This window comes from Penicillium expansum, assembly GCF_000769745.1.
Source record: "Penicillium expansum strain MD-8 chromosome Unknown contig231, whole genome shotgun sequence".
NCBI lineage: Eukaryota > Fungi > Ascomycota > Eurotiomycetes > Eurotiales > Aspergillaceae > Penicillium > Penicillium expansum.
In genome coordinates this window covers 89,488-106,558 of record NW_015971375.1, presented here as the reverse complement: position 1 = coordinate 106,558, position 17,071 = coordinate 89,488, and the positions used below count along the sequence as shown (strand labels likewise).

Sequence of the window (17,071 nt, the reverse complement as noted above, 5' to 3'; positions counted from 1 at the left end):
CAAGACGCGTTTATATATGTTTCGATATATAGTTTGTGGGATTATACACCGAATGGAGGGGGAAGGATGTTGTAAAGTCAACTGAGGGACAGGCGATGTTGATCAAGCCGGGCCTGGTGGAAATACTGCCCAGCTGCTCTACCGAGGCGGTGATAGGTCCTCGTAGCCCTAACAAGCGCCTTATCACCTATGCTGGTGGCGGTACCTATACTATTGCTATCCCCAAGGCAGACTCGTGTCTACCAGGATTGTCCTTTATCTATACTGCGAGAATATGACATCTTTCTCCATTATCAAATTAGCTACATACATGTCAGGGTCCTAACTGGTTCCACGTCGAAGCTCTTCCTTCCCCGCAGCTCGGCTGGCCAATTCACACGTGTTAGTGGACACTGCCCCCACCATTATATCGAACTATCACATAAATATAGATCCGAGCGCTTAGCACTTAGCTGCACAGAGGTTCAGATTGATACTAGTGTTCGAGTTGCAGTTCTTAGTCTGGCTGCCACCAGGGTTGACACCCTGCGCCCAGCAGATGTTCGAGCAAGTCGTGTCTGTGGGCCGCACGACAATCGACTTGCCAGCGAAGGGGTCCCCAAAGACATCTGACAAGTCATACCAAACTGTGCCTGGGTCCAGAGTGTAGGCAAAGTTGGTCTGAGGGCTGCCGTTATAAAGACCGTTGTCGACGGTGGTGATCTTCAGCGAGATGCCACCGGAGGCACTGTCGTGATGCAGTGCTTCGGTGTAGCTGCCACCTGCCAGGATGGTTTGCTTGGGGCCAATGCTGCCGCCAACAGACCACAGGTAAACCGGGAAATTGCAGTGGTTGGTCACGACAGCGTTACCAACGGCGCTTGCAAGAGGTGCCAGAGCGGCAATGGAGGCAATAACTGCAGTAGAAAAGCGCATTTTGGTAGGTAGATTGGGTTGGTTTGAGGCCAAGTAATGAAGCCTGTTTGAAGTAGTGAAACTATATCTCTTGGGTAGGATTCGAGGGCCCTTATATAGTTTCTTTGCTGGTGGTAAGATGGATTGAGCATCAAATTTCCAGCCTATACCTGGTCCCCATTTGACCCGAGTGCAGACTGATTCTCAAAGCGGTGATGTTAGTAGAATGTATGACAATTTACTAACCAAATCCAAGACATCTCATCCCAAATCAACCTATTGAAGTCTTAACCACCCGGGCAGCGATCAGGCCATCCGTCACAGGACCGGGAGCAGGAATGGTTCGTAGGATCTTACAAAACCCCCGCATCGCACGGTCACAGAATTTTCCAAGGTTGATGCCTGCGAGGATACGAGAAAGAAAAGAGTCTATGGGTGTAGCGAAAAGAATACGTACGATGTCTCAGAGCGCTCCGACCCGGTCATTGGATGTATTCACTCCTAGGCGACAGCAGCCATGGTGGATTAACATGATATTTCCGATCATGAATGCCAAGTGTGGAGAGAAAGGGACGAACCAAGGGTTTTTCTCGCATACCTGTGGAAGTGATTAGAGCCGTGTTATTGCCACTCCGGGGTTTCTGGGGTAAAAAGTGAGACATCGTTACATCTCAGGGACGGTATGCAGATCAACGCCACACTGGGAAAGTAACTATACGATGTATATATCTAGAGTCACACAAAGTTTGCTCATATTCACTTCTTTGTCATGTAGACCGCTAATACCTCGAGCTATGGTTGGTGATGTGTCACAGCAGTGAAGTCCCAATGTCTCAAATCTCAGATTCAAGAACTACGCTGATATCACTCCTCGAGAGGAGAGGGGGGCACGCCTAACATATTCTTGTCATCTTCCTTTCTTAGTGGAGGTGGATAAGATGGTATTGGAGCCAACAAAGATTGAAGAGAGACATGTTACTATCTTAGATTCCCGCCCTATTTTTATCTGCGGGGGAATTCCCTCGCGGTTAAGCAAATATAAGCAAATACTGTAAGTGGCAAGATAATTTCATGGCATTAATAGGGTATGAGAAAAGAGAATTCTTCGATAATAGATCGCATAACTCCATGCACAACCTTGGAAATTCTACGGACTCACCGGCGCTCGATCGATCAGGAATTCAGCGAAGAGATCAAGAATCTTCATCTGATTCTTCCTCCGCCCGGTCAGCACGCTCGGAGATCCACTTGTACACCTCCTCCTTATGTTCGTCAAGCATCTCGTTCAGATCCGATTTCGGGGAATGAACCAGCTGTCCGTAGCGCTTGGAAGACCGTCGGTCTGGGGTAGCCCAAATACCGTGGGAGTTTGAAACAAACACAAGGGAATTCTGAATTGAAAAGAAGCATGTGAGTAAAAATTATCATTGACAAATGATTTGTGGGTGGCTTACCTCGCGGTACCACTTCGATAGCCAGGTCTGCGTGTGGGATGTGACCGCGCGGACTGGGTTCTCAGACACGAAGGAGATCACGCCGTTGACACGTTTGTAGAGGTTTTCTACTTGTTTATTAGCAAATTTACACAGCATGATAGCCTGTTAGCCTGAGCCTACCCCTGTTGATCAGCAAGTTTGACACGCCGAAGAAAGCGTTGCCAACGCCGAGCAGGAAGATCTCGGTTGCCTGGTTCGCACTTTAATAGATTGTCAGCCCAGTAATAACCAATGTTCTTGGTTGGCCATAGCTCACTCAATGTAGTTGTCCCACAAATATCCGGCAAGCTCTTCAGTGGCAGACGGGCGGTCCTCGTCGTCTGCCTCGTATCGACCGGGAGCCTAAAAGCATTTAAATTAGTCCACGGCTTATACAAAGGAATGCACAGATAAACTTACCGTTTCCCGAGATACGTGCTTGGGAATGTTGACATCGATCACCGCGTAGCCCTTACCGACGATCCATTCAACATACTCCGTGAGCGAATCAGCCTTTTGTTCTGTTAGTAGGCAGTCTCAATCAATCATGTTCAACCACGTACCATCCATACATTGTGCGCTTCCAACTTATTGGTGACAGGATGAGCCTGTCCCACAATCTCAGGTCTACATATCGTCAGTCATACGTTTCGTGGCAGATTATTGGAACACTTACGGATCATGGAAGATGACAATAAGCGGCACACGTTGGTGATAGTTTGTGCTGCCAGATGGTGAGTCCCAGATTAGAAGATCAAGATTGAGTGATGCAACTTACCTTGCCAGAACTTGTTTGTCAAATGACTTAGAAATGGCGGTGCGGTAGATGTGCAGCGGGGTGAGCTTGCAGCTCTCATACAGCTGGTTCGACTGGTAAACGCGGAGGACATCTAGATGGTTCATCAGCTCTGTTGATTGGGGGGTAATCCATAAATCTTACCGTGAAGACGATTCGCGTAGACCGGGTGAGCAGATGTCTTCGGGTACAGGCGACTCCAATACTGGGATTGGATGCTCCTCACCCGGCGGACCGCTACGACCGCAGAGTCAGTCGGAGAGCTGCTAAGCAAACGGTCCGGGGGTTCCCCCATAAGGGTCTTGGTCACAGCCAGAGCCGACTTCGAGATAGACTTGAAGTTGTATCCACCCTGTTTCAAGGTCAGATCAAGTAAGCAACAATTTAAAAAGGCAGTCCACGTACCTCCAAGCAGACAGCGACCTTTCCGTTGGCTAAAGTCATGAGCATATGGGTCATTTGGGCATAGCAAGCTGGCGAGACAAAGCAGCCACCCAGTACATCACCAGCGGCAGCATCAAACCCAGCAGCGACTGTTATGGTCAATAAATCTATACTAAATAAAAAGACGGGGATATGCTCACCAATTACCAAGTCGGGATCAAATTCTTGGGCGACGGGCATCACCACTTCCTGGAAGGCGAACATGTAGTCACCATCGCCCATACCCTGGTCGGGCCATGGAATATTGACATTTCTAAGAAGCGTGAGAATTTAGTCATTTCGTGTACTTAGAGAGAAACTCACTTTCCGACCCCAGCGCCTGAGCCACAGTGATCCCAGTCTCCTGCAGGGCCTCCAGGGTAGAAGCGACCGTCCTGGTAGACATGCATAGAAATGTAAAGAACATTAGGGTCATCGTAAAATGCTTTCTGGATGCCGTTGCCTATGATGTATGAGCTTTGATTGTTTCCAAATGCCGTGCTAAGGGCTAAGCGTACCATGGTGAACATCCCTAGTACAAGTCAGTATTGCTGTAGTAGCCAAATGATGATGTAGGGTACTGACCAGTCAAGAATCATGATCTTCCGGCACGCGTCTCCTAGTCTATTTTGACAAACGCGTGCTGCAACACACACATTGTTAAATAGACAGAATCCCATCGCGGCATCATCCTCGGCATGGTGACCGGGTGGACGAATCACGGCTATGGCATTTCTCACCTGACGCTGGGCGACAGCCAAGCACGTCTCAATTGCGCCTCCAGTAGACAAAATGGCTGAAGCGAAGGTCAGGTTGTTGAAATAGATGGAGTCGCGATCTTTCTCCAGCTGAATAAGCACCTCGTTGGGCATATCTATTTATCGAGTCAGTGAATCTACCGAAGCCAGCTTTTCCGGTGGTAGCAATGACATACCTGTCGTGCTTCGAACAAATGCATAGTGGGCATCATTATGGATGAGGGTAACTTCCTCCTCAGTTGCATCACGGGCGTTAATGCGTTGCAAGGTATGGGGTGCCAAAGGTCGAGACGATTCTGGATCGTCAACAAGGCCGGCACGGCATAGCTCCTTGTAGATGTAGTAGATGCGTCTGGGATCCTCTGGATGAACGTCACTCTGTGGGCGAACCTCACAGTGGTAACGCATGCGATGATCATAACAAAGTCCTGTGGCAAGCGATGCCAGTGGAAGACCCGCTTTAGCCATGACCTCGTCGTCAGACCAGTCAGAGTCAGGCTGGACTAGGCTATCACGTTTTAACTGTTCAGCAGCGGAACTATCACCCTCACTTGTCTTCGTCGAACGTTCAGGGGGGGGCATTCCAGTGGAGGCGATGGTCTCCCGAGGTTGAGACTGCTCAGAGTCGGGTGATAGGGACGCGGGAACCACTTGCGGGATGGAAGAAGGAGCAAGGTTCGGGGTGGGATGATTGATGATATGTGTGGGAAGAGGGACGCCAGTGAAAGATGGGTTTGCAGTCAAAGTGGAGAGGGTGTGGGAATCACCCATAACTGTATCCTCATCCTCGTCCATCATGAAAGGGGAAGCCACGGGAAGCCCTTTGATTTAATTCAAGCTTGGCCTTAGTAGCTCATTACCAAGCACTACCACAATAGATGTGTTGAGCTTGTGGGGCAATCTTAGAGCTTAATACCAAACTAATAGTGATTCGGCTGATGCTTCTGGTCCACGACGATCGAATGCACCTTGTACAGCAAAGTGTGAAATGGATCAATCGGCCAAATGGTCCAGTTATTGACCAATAATTTGATGTTCACTAAAGACTGCAGGGATGTCTCAAGGTGTGATGTGATTTGTGCAAGCATACGGTGGTATACAATGGTCTCCTGCCGTAGATTGGACGGACACCGTGATTCGCCTACCGTGTAATGAAGCAAGAGTGATCTTCAAGTGAATAATTTCCAAAGAGAAATTCAATTGCAGTCCTTCATGTAGTGGGTAGAAATGAAGAACAAAATAGCCAAGTCCACTGAGTGACAATGGGAATGGATCAATGTGCATGTTGGATCCCTTTTGGGCCAGCCTTTCTTATTGCCAGACATTCTTACACTCACCGCCAGATTTACCGCCGCTAGGAATGGGTTGGCGTGATGCATTATAATTGGCGGTGAGCATTTAATATGTGCTGATTTATCGACCTGCACGGTTTAGAGGGCTTATCATTTATGTGTTGAAAGGGTTCCGAGTACGAAGTAGGATGAATTGTTTGGTTTTCAATCTCAAATACCTCATGGATAAGAATATTGCAACTTGTAATCTCAGGCAACTTTTAATAATATCTACAAAAACAGTCAGTCACTTATGCGGCTTCTAACTTGGCGATCTAGATATTTACGTATAAGTTAGCTCTAGGTTATATTAGAGGCGTGCTATAATGCTTTTTAGATGGTTATTTCATATAGTTTTAGATATTTTGTCTTCTCGATATACATGTTATGGCCAAAAGGATAATGATTAACTGTAGCCTGTGGAATCCGGTGAGAAGACTTTTCAATGTACAACATGCGATGTACCTACATATACATATGCAGGTGGTTGTGTGGTTATTTTGTAGGCTACAGCACACCTCCCGAGGGTCTTCCAATGAAAAGCATGCAAGATCCTAATTTTAGTATGAAAATACCTTGGGACTAATACATAGGTTGACCGCACATAGACACGTAAAGTCGTCCTAATCAAAAGGGGTATATACGGCCTACAATGGTAAATTATTGGAAAAGGATGAATTGGGAATGGTTTGCTTCATTAAATGACATTATCATCTTGCTTTTGTCTAAAAGACGGAGCCCTCATGCACCCATATTTGTAGGTTGTGCGACAAGGAACCCAGCACCTTAAAGAACACTTCTGACCCCAGGACGCTGTCCTGATTCCTACTGGGAATCGACACCGGCAATGTAGGAGATGAGGTCAACAACACGGCGGGAGTAACCCCACTCGTTGTCGTACCAGGAGACAAGCTTGATGAAGTTGGCGTTAAGGGCGATACCGGCGGCGGCATCGAAGATGGAGGAGCGCTCATCACCGTTAAGATCGGTCGAGACAACCTGGTCCTCAGTGTAGCCAAGGATTCCTAAAGAATAGTTTGTCAATATGTTGTGCAGTAAGCGTACTGAAGAAGGTTAACTCACCCTTAAGCTCGCCGTTCTCGGAAGCGGCCTTGACGACGGCCTTGATCTCCTCGTAGGTGGCACCCTTCTCGATGCGGCAGGTAAGGTCGACAACGGAGACGTTGGCGGTGGGGACACGCATGGCCATACCGGTGAGCTTGCCGTTGAGCTCGGGGATAACCTTGCCGACAGCCTTGGCGGCACCGGTGGAGGAGGGGATAATGTTCTGGGCCGCAGTACGGCCACCACGCCAGTCCTTGGAGGAAGGAGCATCGACGGTCTTCTGGGTGGCGGTGTAGGAGTGGACGGTGGTCATGAGACCCTCAACGATACCGAAGTTATCGTTGATGACCTTGGCGAGAGGAGCCAAGCAGTTGGTGGTGCAAGAGGCGTTGGAGAGGACGTTGATATCCTTGGTGTAAGACTTGTTGTTGACACCCATGACGAACATGGGGGCATCGGCGGAGGGAGCGGAGATGATGACCTTCTTGGCACCACCCTTCAAGTGAGCAGAGGCCTTCTCCTGAGTGGTGAAGACACCGGTGGACTCGACAATGTAGGCGGCACCGGCCTTACCCCAGGGGATGGCAGCGGGGTCACGCTCGGTGAAGAAGGTGACCTTCTTGCCGTTGACGATGAGACCGTCCTCGACGTGCTCGATCTCACCCTTGAACTGACCGTGGGTGGAGTCATACTTGAGCATGTAGGCCTATCCCGCAAATGGAAGGTTAATACCAGGCTATAGAACCAATTGATTGAAAGAAACATACAGCGTAGTGAGTCTCAATGAAGGGGTCGTTGACAGCGACAACCTCAACATCGGGGTTGTTGATACTATAGATATGGGTTAGTATGCTTCTCGGGTCTTGTTTTTTTCTTCTTCTTTCTTCGACCAGTGTGCAACTTACGCATTGCGGAAGACCTGTGAAGTTGTTAGTATCTGAAGCTGAAATTGTGGTGTGAAGATAATCACTTACAATGCGGCCAATACGACCGAAACCGTTGATACCAACTTGAACAACCATGATTGCGGTTTACTAGAAGTTGTTAGATCATGTATAAGAGGGATAGATGATAAGAGAATGATGAGCTTACTGTAATAGTGAAGTAATTGAAGAAAGGGAGGAACTAGGATGGAGAAGAAAGAGAAGAAGAAAAAAAAGATCTGGGGGAGGGGGAGGATTAATGAATGGATGACTGACGCAATGGACAGATCACCCCTCACCGAAGAGACGGACGGGGACTGTCAACTCACAGCCAGCACAGCCAACATCCCCCCTTCTACAAAGATCAGACCGAACTAGATTTCCCGACTGTTGCCGCTTGCACATCTGCCCAGCAACCCATTTCCGGTTTCATACACCGGGGAAAGCAGGAAGAGCCACGATATTGGGGCCCTACTCTGCCCCTCGGTAGCTCCCGTCTACCAATAGGAATGCGACAAACTCAACCTGCTCTTCGGGTTGTTACTATTTTTCGGAGCTTTCTCTTGAATATTTTGCCTACTCGGTGTCTATCCGGGTACAACGGAAATGATCACGATAATCTTAGGTACTAAATTGAAGAGATTCCCGAGGTTGACTAAGGGGAGACCTATGACGCTGAGAGGGTTGGAGGGGCAATGGCATTGAGGGGCAAAAACATACCTTAGGTAAGGTACCTATGTTGTATATGTAAACTAACTACGTTGTACGGAGTAAATATACATACAACCAGTTAAACTCATAGAATTAATATAATTATCCCAGTAACCCTTCTAACTACATAAATCCCTGTGATCCTCCACTTGTGCGGGCCAACCGTATTGTTCAAACCCCTGCGGTGGACGGATCGAGTATGGTGATATAATTTGGTGGCTCCCTCCGCCCTGAAAGGAGTCACCGGTATCTCAACATATGGGGCCACGGGATCTGGCAGATTTTTCTTTGGATTGTTTTGTTTTGAATTATTTGAATTATTTGAGCCTTGAGGGGTTTAAACTACTGGGGTCCCCAATATTCCAACCTTGGGAAGCCCTGGACGAATCAATGGATTAGAAATCCTATTTGCCTCAACAAGATCATGAAATGAATCCTGACAAAGTACAATCTGGACCTGATGATCCCTGCGCTATGTTAACCTTTCAACCTCATCAGGCCATATCAGCATGGAACTCGGAGCCGACACACCAGTGGCGCAATCTCCAAAAAGGTGCCATGACTGAACGTCCTTTGGTACAAGATTTAGATCGTACAATACAAGGGAAATGGTATGACCAGGGGATTCACAAAGATTAACGATATAGTCCAGACCTTACCTAGAGAAAGGAGGGGCCGGACTTAATAGGATGAATTATGGATTATGGTACAATGGGGAGAAATGAACAGTGTGTTATCATTCAGATCGGCCATCGACTACCCATAGGGGAAATCAATTGATGACCTAGAGCAACCCAGCGTCTGAATTTATTCCTCCTTGACACCACCGCGCCAGTTCTTCTCAGCGGCCTCAATGGAGGCCTTGTCGCTCTTAGGTCCGCCCTGGGACATGAAGCCACCGGCGGCCTTGAAGGGACGGGCGAGATCACCAGTAGCGGGCTTGCCGAAGACGTGAATCTTGGCCAGGTTGGACTCGAAGGCGCCCTTGAGGGGGATGATCGACTGAATGAGGAGGGGGTTGGTGTACTGGAAGTACAGGTGCATCACACCCATCATGCCGACACCCATAAGCTGGCTGCGGAGCAGCTGGCGCAGCTGAGCCTTGTCATAGTCCATGTTGGTGGTCGTCACGGGCTTGGGCTCCTCGGTGCTACCCATCGTGGCGGGCTCAACGTACTTGAGGGTTGTCATGTCTGGGAGATATTGCATTAGTTTTGATCATTGTGGGGACAGCACGCGATCGGTCGGCATACCCTTCTTTTGGTTGATCTTCAACTGGGTGTATAGGTGGACAGCCAGGATGAGGACATTGGACAAGATGTAGCATCCGCGCACCAGCATCAGGACCTGAGGATCCTCAAAGGGAACCTTCTTGGCCAGCTGCATCATCACCAAGATGATGGCGAGGTTGGTACTGTGCGATCATTGTCAGTTTTCGTATATAAGATAGATTTTGATTGAAATCGAGAACTTGTCGATCAAGCATACATTTGAGGAGACACCATTTTGCCGGATACTGTTCAATATGGGGAAATCGTTGAATATGGGGGAGTACACACGAACAAAACTTGAAAGTCGCGGGCCACCTGGCATTTCTGGAAGGTCAGGGAGCCGGATGAACAGTTCTTCCGGTACTATCTATATCGCCATCGGTTCGCCACCTGAGGCATTAAGTTATCTGGGTAGACCTGTCGCCTGATATATAAGGCAATTATATCATGTGACCTCCCCCACTGCTGGTCATAGCTGGTAGCTGTGATGGTCCAGCTTCAAACCAGACCAGCTTATTTTGCAAAACATCAGCAACCACCACCTCAGTGGACTTGCATTTTGATTTGAAGTTGCACAATGGTGTGTATTATGGCAAATACAGCATTTTCATATGTGAATCCTAGCCATAGAGGCCAAAGGCATCCATTCCATCCAGACAGCTGAAGGCGCACTGGCTTCCATCATGGTCTCCTCTCATACCAAAACTAATCATGGCTTCTGTCTATTTTTTGAGAAAGAGAAAAAGAAATGATGACCCTTACGGCAACTAATCTCTAGATCATGCGAATGAGCCTACAGATGGCCTTATATACAGGCAAGAATTCCAACGCCATGAGAAAGGACGGTTCCCTTTTGGGACTAGCGCCAAATGTCTTTTTGGCACAGCCGGCGACTGGCACATTCTGACTTCTCCATCCATCAACAACGCGCGTATCTTCCGCACTCTGAATCGTCTCCACATCCACACCACTGCCAAATCGTGTTGATTTCTGTTTCTATCTGCTATAACTACATCTGCGACCGTCTTCGCACATTTATTTCGCAATGCCTGGCGGAAAGGGAAAGTCTATCGGTGGAAAGGGCGGAAAGGGTGATGCTGCGGGGAAGGCCCAAAAGTCTCACAGCGCAAAGGCTGGTCTGCAGGTTAGTGGAATCATAGCTTGTCTAACTGCTGGGTTAGAAATCGTGTCGTCTGAGAAGGGTCATGCGATACAGGCGATGAGTTACTCGATGAAACTGCCCCTCGAAGACGCGTCGACTCCGTCCCTCGTTGCTGCTCGATAACGGGGATTTTCTTTCAATATCTATGGGACTCATACCATGCTGTCGCATACCCTCTCTCTCGACCATGTTTTCGTCCAATCCCCAGCTGTCTAAGATGACGCGACTGCTGACACAAATTCTCTTTCAAGTTCCCCTGTGGTCGTGTCAAGCGTTTCTTGAAGAACAACACTCAGAACAAGATGCGTGTCGGTGCTAAGGGTATGCTATTCCCCATGAACTGATCTGCCACACGACCCGTCGCTAACACTTCTCTTCTCTAGCTGCCGTCTACGTGACCGCTGTTCTCGAGTACCTGACTGCCGAAGTTCTCGAGCTGGCGGGTAACGCCGCCAAGGATCTCAAGGTCAAGCGTATCACGCCTCGCCACCTCCAGCTCGCCATCCGTGGTGATGAAGAATTGGATACCCTCATCCGCGCAACCATCGCCTTCGGTGGTGTCCTGCCCCGCATCAACCGTGCGCTGCTCCTAAAGGTCGAGCAAAAGAAGAAGGGTGGCAAGATCGAGCTCTAAATCAACATATGAAAAGTTCCGAAAGAAAATGGGCTGCCCCCGCGGGAGGTACTGTCGAGACATCAACACCTTGACTCCTAAACCTACGACTAATCCTGGCTGCCCTTTTTTTCAGTCCTCTCGTCTTTGTTCTTCACGGCGCGCTACTTTGATGTATTTTTTTTCTGATATTCCCCGGTCTTTGCTTTCAATCGTGTTTCTTTTCATTTCGAGTTCATAGGGCGCTGTAATGGGAAAATGGGGATATCCTGGTAGTGGGAATTTTTACTGATTCGATGTGCTTCACCATTCATTTACTAGTAATTGTGCGATTATAAACTTGCATGTGCCACCCGTGGACCTTGGAATATATTGTAGAGTAAAATCCGGGCCCAGTGCTTCCGTGATCGGACCAACTATATCACATTCTTGAGGGGCTAAACATTTGTATTGGACAAATACTTCAAATGACCTTGCATATATATAATCAGGGCGTGTATTAGCTCCACGGGGGATCGACAGGGACCAACATGCATAACTCCGAGAGATAAACAATATGGGACCGCGTCATTTGTTTCTTGGCATCTCAATTTTGGGGTTGATTCCTTACAATATATATAACGATTTGGGTGGAATGAGAGTCGTTCGTAATGTGAGAGATCGCTGTAGCGACGAGACCAAGAAATTCAGGTTAAAAGTACGAAGTTGAGATTCTACCAGAATATTTACGCACAGATATGATCTTGACCTACCTACTGGTAGGATCTAAGTAAGGTAGAAGGTACATGGATTGAACTGTGAGAATCTGAGTACAAAGGCAAAAGGCAATGAAAAAAAAGAAAAAAAAGGATCCCTGGACTGCAAGATACCAAACATGAAGAAGATTCAAGCCTCCAGAATGGAAGTTGGGAAATATATCAACATCACTGACACAGGAATGCAGAATATGCATTCACACTGCGGAAGGTAGATCTGTAGAATCGGCACAATTGAAGGTAGCAGAATCACAATATAGCTGGTTCATTTTTGGGGCAACAAAAACAACAGAGTTGTGGATTCACCCTGATTTTACCATTCCGCGAGACGAACGACGTCCGGTCAAAGGGGAAAGCAGTCAAAGCACGCGGGAAAGAAAGCAAAAAGAGTAAAATGAAGAAACAGACATGTCACAACCGTCTTACCGGACAGACCGAACATGAATTTCCCAAGGGAAAGCAGTTGTCGGGATAAGACGGGCCAGAAACATTAAAACGGATGCGAGTCACCCCATGTACAAACTAAAACAGACAAGAATATGCAAGATGCTGGTATTGTCGTTTCTTTTGCCATGGGCAAAAGGTCTTTTGTGTCATTCTTCGTATGCGTCCCATATCACCAGGAGGCGTTCGGGGTCGTGGAGTTCGTTCCGACACAGCATAAATAGAAATCCATGGATTTGCATGCAAGGCGCCCGCAATATCAGAAAGTGTTGGAAAAAAAAAAAAAAAAAAAATATCAGTCCAGAACAGGTCAAGAGTCTTCGTGAAACTGTGTGAGTCGGGGATTTTCAAAAAGCATTTCATCCAAACCGCGTGTTGGGCTGCCCCAAAAAGAGAAAGAAACGTCTAAAACTTGGCTAGATCAGCGAAACAAAGGATTTTCTGGTCTTTTTTTTGGTTGTTGTCATCTCGTCATCCCTCATCGAATCGTAAGCCGGTAATTCGCAGAACAGGAACTCGTAATACAAGTCGTATTCGTCTCGCGGCAAATCAGTCGGATGCTGGCAATAAAAAGGGGAGTCGCCATCTTCAATAAATTCGTCCAATGTTCTCTACTCCACAATGATTTCTACCCCGGAGTTGGTGCGGAGCTCATCACTTCCACGGGCTTGGTGACCATTCTGGCGGCGAAATCCGGTACCCTTGTCCGGGGTCGGCCCACGGGGTTGGCGGACGGGCATGCGTTCCTGCTGGCCGTCATATCCCATGCCCATACCGCGGTTGCTACCAATAGCGCCAGCGTTAGATTGCTGGCTGTCCTGTTCCCAAGAGAACATGCCTCTCAGACGACGCGGGCTCGAGTTGGGGCCACCAATACCAGTGCCGAGGGAAAGACCACCTAAGCTGTTGACCAGCAGGTTGTCATCACGCTGCATGCCAAGAGAGGAACCAGACTGGGCAGGGGTGAGGGTCGGAGTGTTGGAAGTAGCAGTGGGCGCACCATCATATTGGAGGCGGGTGCCATTGGACTGCAACGCGGCGGGGAAGCTAGCGGAGGAAGGCACGGGCGAAGGAGTGTAAGATCGCAGGTCGGCAAAGGACTTGGCCGCTCGCAGGTTCTGGCCGTTGGCAAAGTTACCAGGAGAGTCCATCACGCCCAAAAAGCCCGAGTTTTGTCCACGCAACGTGTTGAAAGCGCCAGGTCCAGCCTCTTGGCGAGCCTCGCTGAAGTCAATGGTTGCCGCCCGGTTAAGGCCGCGGCGACCACTGTCTGACTGGCCAGAGGGCGGGATTGAGGAGGTCGGGGGGCTGACATTGGCACCTGCAGCGATCTTGAAGACTTGCACCTGGCGCTGTTCGCCACTGCCACGTGAAGCATGGCCCAAGCCCATGTTGTGGGCCAGAGTGTGAACTGTGCGACGCTGGGAGGGAGTGAGGTTGTGCGGGAAGATGACAGAATCGCGAACAGTATCTTCCTTGAACAGCAGTAGTTGGGAGTAATAGGAAAGGGTCTGGGTGTCGTTCAAGTCCACATCTGTACACAAGAAGAGAATTGGTTAGCGACGGGTTAAAATTTCCACATCGAAAGGAGAGTGTAACCCACCAATTTTTTGGCCACGTTGGGACACGGGCGAAGGGGAGGTCGCCGGGATGTGCGAGGTCAGTGAAGACATGGAGCTCTGCGTCTGGAGTTGAGGGCCACCTCCCATCGGGCGGTGCTGTTCTTCCAGCTGGCCACGGCGTTCCCGCTTTTCGCGTTCGATCCGTTCCCGTTCCTGCAAGGGAAGCATCTTCTTGTACTCGACTCGCAGTTTCCGACCCTGTAGCTCGAAGTGGTTGAGCACCTCGATCACGGTTGCTGTCTCCTCGGCGGAAGTGAAGTTGGCAAAGGCCAGACCACGGAAGACACCATTGTCAAAGTGATAGTTGAATGCGTAGGGAAGGGGGAGGTTGAGTTCCGTCATCAACTGTACCAACTGCTCCTTCTTGACAGCGAAGGGAATATTCTTGATGACAATCGCGGTTGGGATCAATTCGTCGTCGTCGGCCGACGAAGCGGAGGCTTCCGGTCGCATGGCGCTGCTCTGAATGGGACCAGGGCCCAGGTTCGAAAATGCCTGAGGCATGTTCGGTTGTTGATCCAACCATGTCTTGAGAAGGCTGTTAGTTTTTCTTTCCGTTTTTTTTTCCTTCACCTGGAGAGAAGATAGGGGAATCTGATATCGAATCAGACAAAACATACCGTGGGGAGGCCAGCACGTCCACGGGCATTAGGCTTCAAACTAGCGGAAGCCGAGCGAATTCCCCCAAGAGTTTGTGCATTGGCAAAACCGTTAGGGTTCCAGGTCTGAGAGCCGGAGATATCATATCCATAATTGTTCTGCAGGGACGGGTTCAAACGTTCGAGGCGAGCAGACTCATAACGCATCTGATCCTGCTCGTACATGTTGGTCGGCATAGGGCCGTATGCGTCGAACTGTCGGGAAGGTTGACGGTGTAGGGGTTGTTGATGCCTCTGAGACCCAGGGGAACGCGCAGAATGATCGTGATACATGTCTTGTTGATAACTCATCGAGAATTCCGGAGCGAGGAATGTGAAATCCAAACCAGTTTAAGGAAATAATTGTCACTACTCCACCATGAGAGCGACGCAAGGCTTTGAAGTAAAGAAACCGTCGAGGGGACGGGATTGTGCGGATGTTTGGGAGGAGGAGGAAAAGTTTGGCCTAAAAGCCGATCGGAGGGAGATTCTGGGCGGAGAACAAGAAAAAAAATAGAAAAGACCAAAGACCAACAAAAGAGACCAAAGACACAGAAAACAGAGGCAAATATCTTCAAATATCACGAATATTAAATGCTTCGTTTCATTCAAGGGGCAATCTTTTTTTCTTTTCTTCTTTTCTTCTTCTGTTTCTTTTCTCCTTTTTTTTCTTGGTGTTTGGGTTGTTTTTGGGGTCCGAGTTCCCTGGAACTGATATTCTCCCAATATAAAAAAGGCCAAGATGAAAGATGAAACCCGAGAACAGATCTCTCAATAGAATAACAAGAGAGCGGGGGAGAAGAGAGGGAAAAAAGGAATTCAATGAGGAAAAGCGGTCCACAAATCCGCCAAGAACGGAGGGAGTAAGGAGGCGAGTTAAGTAGAGGGAGAAGAATAGGGAGAAGAGGGAGAAGAGGGAGAGAAGAGAATAAGAGAAGAGATCAAGTTAAGGCGAAAAAGCAGGTGATCAGTTAGATATGCAGGAAATAGGATACTTTCAACAAATTAAACCAGTAAGAAAATAGGATCAAAAGGAGGAATAGCCATACTTATAGCACTTATAGCACTTATATAGTACTAATAGTACTCCGTATACTCCGTAGTACTTCTTTATATTAGATCTTCAACTTTTATTGCCCCTGGATCTTTTAGGTGGATATACCAATGAAATTATACTATTTAATCTTTGACTGCATGACAGCGAGCACAGCCCTAGTACAAAGATATTGCTTAGTTCTTTAATTTGTAACATGATACTCCGTACAGAGTACTTAGTACTCTGTCCTTTGTCCCCTTATAAAGTTTACTATATTGTATCCTGGTATACAACAATTTCTTCCGTCTCTCTTTCCCCTGGAAATTGGAGTCTGAGGGAACCACCTGGGCATGTCTTTCCCATTATCAAATCAGAGGTCAACCGCTCTAGTCACTCGGCTCCTATCCCATTTCCTAATGCTCCTTAGTCCTTTACCAAGACGCCGGTGCCTCGTTAGGCTCGTCACTAGGCGATTTAGAGGACCCCGCCGTGGACACTAACTTATTACTTCTCATCCCTGAAAAGATTTGGGGGAAATACAAGGGAAATATTTCCATTTCACCGGAGTATTACTACTGGAATTATGTGCATACGCACGAGTCCCACGGGTTGCCTGACGTATAGAAGTCAAGGTTCGCGCCCTGCCTCGTGCTTTGCAAGGGGTTCACTCCCGACTTGTATATGATTTCTCTATATTTGACACACCACCGGAAAATGCATATGGAGTATTTATCATGGTCTCCGCTCCATTTTAATTACTGTAATCCGTACTCCGTACTCCGTATTCTCTGAATATTCCTTCTGCTTCAGGGGGATTTTCTATAATTACTTCTTATTACTATTATTACTCCTGAAGTTAGTTCCCCCCCTAATTTCATTTCGCCCCATCCTTCCCAAGGCGAAGTCGTGACTCGCCACCTTATGAAGAAGCCACCAAGTTATTTTAACAACTTTCCTTAATGGTTCGGCCCAGTCGGATAGGCCACCTTATTCTTCCCCCCCCCCCNCCCCCCCCCCCCCCATCGGCTTTTGTAGCTGCTACTTGACGCTATATGCAAGCTAGCATTTTGTGCCAGTCCCACTCCACGAAATTGGAACATTCGTCTAGTCTCCACGATCCGCGCATCCCCCGTTTCTAGCGCATGCGCCGAAGC

General features: G+C 48.3%; 6 protein-coding genes across 6 annotated transcripts; 1 reads left to right on the top strand and 5 right to left on the bottom strand.

Moving 5' to 3' along the window:
• Positions 1-441: 441 nt before the first annotated feature.
• PEX2_070970 (putative BYS1 domain protein) lies at positions 442-915 on the bottom strand (the record flags this gene model as incomplete). The annotated part of the gene is made up of 1 exon (XM_016744368.1): positions 442-915. The coding sequence occupies one exon, from the start codon at positions 913-915 to the stop codon at positions 442-444; it is 474 nt and encodes a 157-aa protein (XP_016596935.1).
• A 1,172-nt stretch (positions 916-2,087) lies between these two features.
• Positions 2,088-5,141, bottom strand: hdaA (histone deacetylase hdaA; the record flags this gene model as incomplete). The annotated part of the gene is made up of 15 exons (XM_016744367.1): positions 2,088-2,285; positions 2,349-2,455; positions 2,511-2,590; positions 2,647-2,732; positions 2,790-2,882; positions 2,933-2,996; positions 3,046-3,093; positions 3,148-3,259; positions 3,310-3,517; positions 3,571-3,698; positions 3,750-3,862; positions 3,913-4,051; positions 4,107-4,120; positions 4,174-4,462; positions 4,523-5,141. 15 exons carry the CDS (start codon positions 5,139-5,141, stop codon positions 2,088-2,090), a joined length of 2,298 nt encoding a protein of 765 aa, XP_016596934.1.
• Positions 5,142-6,502: 1,361 nt separating this feature from the next.
• On the bottom strand, positions 6,503-7,764 carry gpdA (glyceraldehyde 3-phosphate dehydrogenase GpdA; the record flags this gene model as incomplete). The annotated part of the gene is made up of 5 exons (XM_016744366.1): positions 6,503-6,702; positions 6,761-7,448; positions 7,510-7,573; positions 7,648-7,661; positions 7,717-7,764. The coding sequence occupies 5 exons, from the start codon at positions 7,762-7,764 to the stop codon at positions 6,503-6,505; spliced, it is 1,014 nt and encodes a 337-aa protein (XP_016596933.1).
• Positions 7,765-9,183: 1,419 nt separating this feature from the next.
• Positions 9,184-9,881, bottom strand: PEX2_070940 (PHO88 family protein; the record flags this gene model as incomplete). Its single annotated transcript, XM_016744365.1, has 3 exons — positions 9,184-9,569; positions 9,630-9,790; positions 9,865-9,881. The coding sequence occupies 3 exons, from the start codon at positions 9,879-9,881 to the stop codon at positions 9,184-9,186; spliced, it is 564 nt and encodes a 187-aa protein (XP_016596932.1).
• An 811-nt stretch (positions 9,882-10,692) lies between these two features.
• htz1 (histone H2AZ) lies at positions 10,693-11,443 on the top strand (the record flags this gene model as incomplete). The annotated part of the gene is made up of 3 exons (XM_016744364.1): positions 10,693-10,791; positions 11,061-11,130; positions 11,193-11,443. The coding sequence occupies 3 exons, from the start codon at positions 10,693-10,695 to the stop codon at positions 11,441-11,443; spliced, it is 420 nt and encodes a 139-aa protein (XP_016596931.1).
• Positions 11,444-13,232: 1,789 nt separating this feature from the next.
• PEX2_070920 (uncharacterized protein) lies at positions 13,233-15,175 on the bottom strand (the record flags this gene model as incomplete). Its single annotated transcript, XM_016744363.1, has 3 exons — positions 13,233-14,155; positions 14,225-14,738; positions 14,864-15,175. The coding sequence occupies 3 exons, from the start codon at positions 15,173-15,175 to the stop codon at positions 13,233-13,235; spliced, it is 1,749 nt and encodes a 582-aa protein (XP_016596930.1).
• Between the last annotated feature and the right edge of the window lie 1,896 nt (positions 15,176-17,071).